Source organism: Oncorhynchus keta, unplaced genomic scaffold, assembly GCF_023373465.1.
Source record: "Oncorhynchus keta strain PuntledgeMale-10-30-2019 unplaced genomic scaffold, Oket_V2 Un_contig_3209_pilon_pilon, whole genome shotgun sequence".
Classification (NCBI taxonomy): Eukaryota; Metazoa; Chordata; class Actinopteri; order Salmoniformes; family Salmonidae; genus Oncorhynchus; species Oncorhynchus keta.
In genome coordinates this window covers 8,137-14,046 of record NW_026287134.1, presented here as the reverse complement: position 1 = coordinate 14,046, position 5,910 = coordinate 8,137, and the positions used below count along the sequence as shown (strand labels likewise).

Here is a 5,910-nt window from a genome sequence, read left to right as displayed (position 1 = left end):
ACCTAGTCCTGTCTCAATCTCTACACCAAACACACCCTGTCTCAATCTACACCAAACACCTAGTCCTGTCTCAATCTCTACACCAAACACACCTAGCCCTGTCTCAATCTATACACCAAACACACCAAGTCCTGTCTCAATCTATACACCAAACACACCTAGTCCTGTCTCAATCTCTACACAAACACACCTAGTCCTGTCTCAATCTCTACACCAAACACACCTAGTCCTGTCTCAATCTCTACACCAAACACACCTAGCCCTGTCTCAATCTATACCAAACACACCAAGTCCTGTCTCAATCTCTACACCAAACACACCTAGTCCTGTCTCAATCTCTACACCAAACACACCAAGTCCTGTCTCAATCTCTACACAAACACACCTAGTCCTGTCTCAATCTCTACACCAAACACAACTAGTCCTGTCTCAATCTCTACACCAAACACACCTAGTCCTGTCTCAATCTCTACACAAACACCTAGCCCTGTCTCAATCTATACACCAAACACACCAAGTCCTGTCTCAATCTATACACCAAACACACCTAGTCCTGTCTCAATCTCTACACCAAACACACCTAGTCCTGTCTCAATCTCTACACCAAACACACCTAGCCTGTCTCAAATCTATACACCAAACACACAAGTCCTGTCTCAATCTATACACCAAACACACCTAGCCCTGTCTCAATCTATACACCAAACACACCTAGTCCTGTCTCAATCTACACCAAACACAACTAGTCCTGTCTCAATCTCTACACCAAACACACCTAGTCCTGTCTCAATCTCTACACCAAACACACCTAGTCCTGTCTCAATCTCTACACCAAACACACCTAGTCCTGTCTCAATCTCTACACCAAACACACCCAGTCCTGTCTCAATCTCTACACCAAACACAACTAACACCTAGCCCTGTCTCAATCTATACACCAACACACCAAGTCCTGTCTCAATCTCTACACCAAACACACCAAGTCCTGTCTCAATCTCTACACCAAACACACCTAGCCCTGTCTCAATCTATACACCAAACACACCTAGTCCTGTCTCAATCTCTACACCAAACACACCTAGCCCTGTCTCAATCTATACACAAACACACCAAGTCCTGTCTCAATCTCTACACCAAACACACCTAGTCCTGTCTCAATCTCTACACCAAACACACCAAGTCCTGTCTCAAATCTCTACACCAAACACACCTAGTCCTGTCTCAATCTATACAAAACACACCTAGTCCTGTCTCAATCTCTACACCAAACACACCTAGCCCTGTCTCAATCTATACACCAAACACACCAAGTCCTGTCTCAATCTCTACACCAAACACACCTAGTCCTGTCTCAATCTCTACACCAAACACACCAAGTCCTGTCTCAATCTCTACACCAAACACCTAGCCCTGTCTCAATCTATACACCAAACACACCTAGTCCTGTCTCAATCTCTACACCAAACACACCTAGCCCTGTCTCAAATCTATACACCAAACACACCAAGTCCTGTCTCAATCTCTACACCAAACACACCTAGTCCTGTCTCAATCTCTACACCAAACACACCAAGTCCTGTCTCAATCTATACACCAAACACACCAAGTCCTGTCTCAATCTCTACACCAAACACACCTAGTCCTGTCTCAATCTCTACACCAAACACACCAAGTCCTGTCTCAATCTCTACACCAAACACACCTAGTCCTGTCTCAATCTCTACACCAAACACACCTAGCCCTGTCTCAATCTATACACCAAACACACCTAGTCCTGTCTCAATCTCTACACCAAACACACCAAGTCCTGTCTCAATCTCTACACCAAACACACCTAGTCCTGTCTCAATCTCTACACCAAACACACCTAGTCCTGTCTCAATCTCTACACCAAACACACCAAGTCCTGTCTCAATCTACACCAAACACACCTAGTCCTGTCTCAATCTCTACACCAAACACACATAGTCCTGTCTCAATCTCTACACCAAACACACCCAGTCCTGTCTCAATCTCTACACCAAACACAACTAACACACCTAGCCCTGTCTCAATCTATACACCAAACACACCAAGTCCTGTCTCAATCTCTACACCAAACACACCTAGTCCTGTCTCAATCTCTACACCAAACACACCTAGTCCTGTCTCAATCTCTACACCAAACACACCTAGTCCTGTCTCAATCTCTACACCAAACACACCTAGTCCTGTCTCAATCTCTCCACCAAACACACCTAGTCCTGTCTCAATCTCTACACCAAACACACCGAGTCCTGTCTCAATCTCTACACCAACCACAACTAACACACCTAGTCCTGTCTCAATCTCTACACCAAACACACCTAGTCTGTCTCAATCTCTACACCAAACACACCCAGTCCTGTCTCAATCTCTACACCAAACACAACTAACACACCTAGCCCTGTCTCAATCTATACACCAAACACACCAAGTCCTGTCTCAATCTCTACACCAAACACACCAAGTCCTGTCTCAATCTCTCCACCAAACACACCTAGTCCTGTCTCAATCTCTACACCAAACACACCAAGTCCTGTCTCAATCTCTACACCAAACACACCTAGTCCTGTCTCAGTCTCTACACCAAACACACCTAGTCCTGTCTCAATCTCTACACCAACCACAACTAATACAACTAGTCCTGTCTCAATCTCTACACCAAACACACCTAGTCCTGTCTCAATCTCTACACCAAACACAACTAACAAACCTAGGCCTGTCTCAATCTCTACACCAAACACACCTAGTCCTGTCTCAATCTCTACACCAAACACACCTAGTCCTGTCTCAATCTCTACACCAAACACACCCAGTCCTGTCTCAATCTCTACACCAAACACAACTAACACACCTAGCCCTGTCTCAATCTATACACCAAACACACCAAGTCCTGTCTCAATCTCTACACCAAACACACCTAGTCCTGTCTCAATCTCTACACCAAACACACCCAGGCCTGTCTCAATCTCTACACCAAACACAACTAGTCCTGTCTCAATCTCTCCACCAAACACACCTAGTCCTGTCTCAATCTCTACACCAAACACACCGAGTCCTGTCTCAATCTCTACACCAACCACAACTAACACACCTAGTCCTGTCTCAATCTCTACACCAAACACACCTAGTCCTGTCTCAATCTCTACACCAAACACACCCAGTCCTGTCTCAATCTCTACACCAAACACAACTAACACACCTAGCCCTGTCTCAATCTATACACCAAACACACCTAGTCCTGTCTCAGTCTCTACACCAAACACACCTAGTCCTGTCTCAATCTCTACACCAAACACAACTAGTCCTGTCTCAATCTCTCCACCAAACACACCTAGTCCTGTCTCAATCTCTACACCAAACACACCGAGTCCTGTCTCAATCTCTACACCAACCACAACTAACACACCTAGTCCTGTCTCAATCTCTACACCAAACACACCTAGTCCTGTCTCAATCTCTACACCAAACACACCTAGTCCTGTCTCAATCTCTACACCAAACACACCTAGTCCTGTCTCAATCTCTACACCAAACACACCTAGTCCTGTCTCAGTCTCTACACCAAACAAACCTAGTCCTGTCTCAATCTCTACACCAAACACACCTAGTCCTGTCTCAGTCTCTACACCAAACAAACCTAGTCCTGTCTCAATCTCTACACCAAACACACCGAGTCCTGTCTCAATCTCTACACCAAACACAACTACCACAACTAACAACTGAAGTTAGTGAGGTAAGAGTCTCCAACTTCAGTGATTTTTGCAGTTAGTTCCAGTCATTGTCAGCAGAGACCTGGAAGGAACGACGACCAAAGGAAGAATTGGCTTTGGGGGTGACCAGTGAGATATACCTGCTGGAGAGCGTGCCAAGAATGGGTGCTGCTATGGTGGCCAGTGAGCTGAGATAAGGCGGGCCTTTACCTAGCAGGGACTTGTAGATGACCTAGAGCCAGTGGGTTTGGCAACGAGTATGATGCGAGGGCCAGCCAACAAGAGCGTACAGGTCGCAGTGGTGAGTAGTATATGGGAATTTGGTGACAAAACGGATGGCACTGTGATAGACTGCATCCAGTTTGTAGAGTAGAGTGTTGGAGGCTATTTTATAAATGACATCACCGAAGTCAAGGATCGGTAGGATAGTCAGTTTTACAAGGGTATGTTTGGCAGCATGAGTGAAGGATGCTTTGTTGTGAAATAGGAACCAATTCTAGATTTAATTTTTGGATTGGAGATGCTTAATGTGAGTCTGGAAGGAGAGTTTACAGTCTAACCAGACACCTAGGTATTTGTAGTTGTCTACATACAGTGGGGCAAAAAAGTATTTAGTCAGCCACCAATTGTACAAGTTCTCCCACTTAAAAGATGAGAGGCCTGTAATTTTTATCATAGGTACACTTCAGCTATGACAGACAAATGAGAAGAAAAATCCAGAAAATCACATTGTAGGATTTTTATAAAAAAATATATAAAAATAAATCAATTTAAAGTTTTCTTGTTTTTCAATCAACCAACAAAACATTCACAGATGTGAGAGGTTTAAAAAAATAAAATAAAAAAGTTTAAAAGTATAGTAATAATACATTTGAAAAAAAAAAAAAAATTAAAAGAAAAGAAAATAAACGTTTTTTATTTATTAATATTTTTATTCTCCCTTGGTGCATTTTATTCTCCTTGGTGCATTTTATTCTCCCTTGGTGCATTTTATTCTCCTTGGTGCATTTTATTCTCCCTTGGTGCATTTTTATTTTCCCTTGGTGCACATTGCTAAAAAAATAAAGGGAACACTTAAACAACACAATGTAACTCCAAGTCAATCACACTTCTGTGAAATCAAACTGTCCACTTAGGAAGCAACACTGATTGACAATAAATGTCACATGCTGTTGTGCAAATGGAATAGACAACAGGTGGAAATTATAGGCAATTAGCAAGACACCCCCAATAAAGGAGTGGTTCTGCAGGTGGTGACCACAGACCACTTCTCAGTTCTATAAGCTTCCTGGCTGATGTTTTGGTCACTTTTGAATGCTGGCGGTGCTTTCACTCTAGTGGTAGCATGAGACGGAGTCTACAACCCACACAAGTGGCTCAGGTAGTGCAGCTCATCCAGGATGGCACATCAATGCGAGCTGTGGCAAGAAGGTTTGCTGTGTCTGTCAGCGTAGTGTCCAGAACATGGAGGCGCTACCAGGAGACAGGCCAGTACCGCCTTTGTGCAAGGAAGAGCAGGAGGAGCACTGCCAGAGGCCTGCAAAATGACCTCCAGCAGGCCACAAATGTGCATGTGTCTGCTCAAACGGTCAGAAACAGACTCCATGAGGGTGGTATGAGGGCCCGACGTCCACAGGTGTGGGTTGTGCTTACAGCTCAACACCGTGCAGGACGTTTGGCATTTGCCAGAGAACACCAAGATTGGCAAAATTCGCCACTGGCGCCCTGTGCTCTTCACAGATGAAAGCAGGTTCACACTGAGCACGTGACAGACGTGACAGAGTCTGGAGACGCCGTGGAGAACGTTCTGCTGGTCCTTCTGTAGCTCAGTTGGTAGAGCATGGCGCTTGTAACGCCAGGGTAGTGGGTTCGATTCCCGGGACCACCCATACGTAGAATGTATGCACACATGACTGTAAGTCGCTTTGGATAAAGCGTCTGCTAAATGGCATATATTATATTATTATTATTATAACATCCTCCAGCATGACCGGTTTGGAGGTGGGTCAATCATGGTGTGGGGTGGCATTTCTTTGAGGGGCCGCACAGCCCTCCATGTGCTCGCCAGAGGTAGCTGGACTGCCATTAGGTACCGAGATGAGATCCTCAGACCCCTTGTGAGACCATATGCTGGTGCGGTTGGCCCTGGGTTCCTCCTAATGCAAGACAATGCTAG

At 44.8% G+C, this 5,910-nt stretch overlaps 1 protein-coding gene across 1 annotated transcript; it reads left to right on the top strand.

Annotated features, from left to right (window-relative positions):
- Nucleotides 1-1,904: 1,904 nt before the first annotated feature.
- Nucleotides 1,905-3,359, top strand: LOC127923765 (mucin-2-like; the record flags this gene model as incomplete). Its single annotated transcript, XM_052507821.1, has 3 exons — nucleotides 1,905-2,348; nucleotides 2,600-3,270; nucleotides 3,327-3,359. Coding segments are annotated over 3 exons (1,148 nt in total), but the record flags the coding sequence as incomplete, so codon positions are not given.
- Between the last annotated feature and the right edge of the window lie 2,551 nt (nucleotides 3,360-5,910).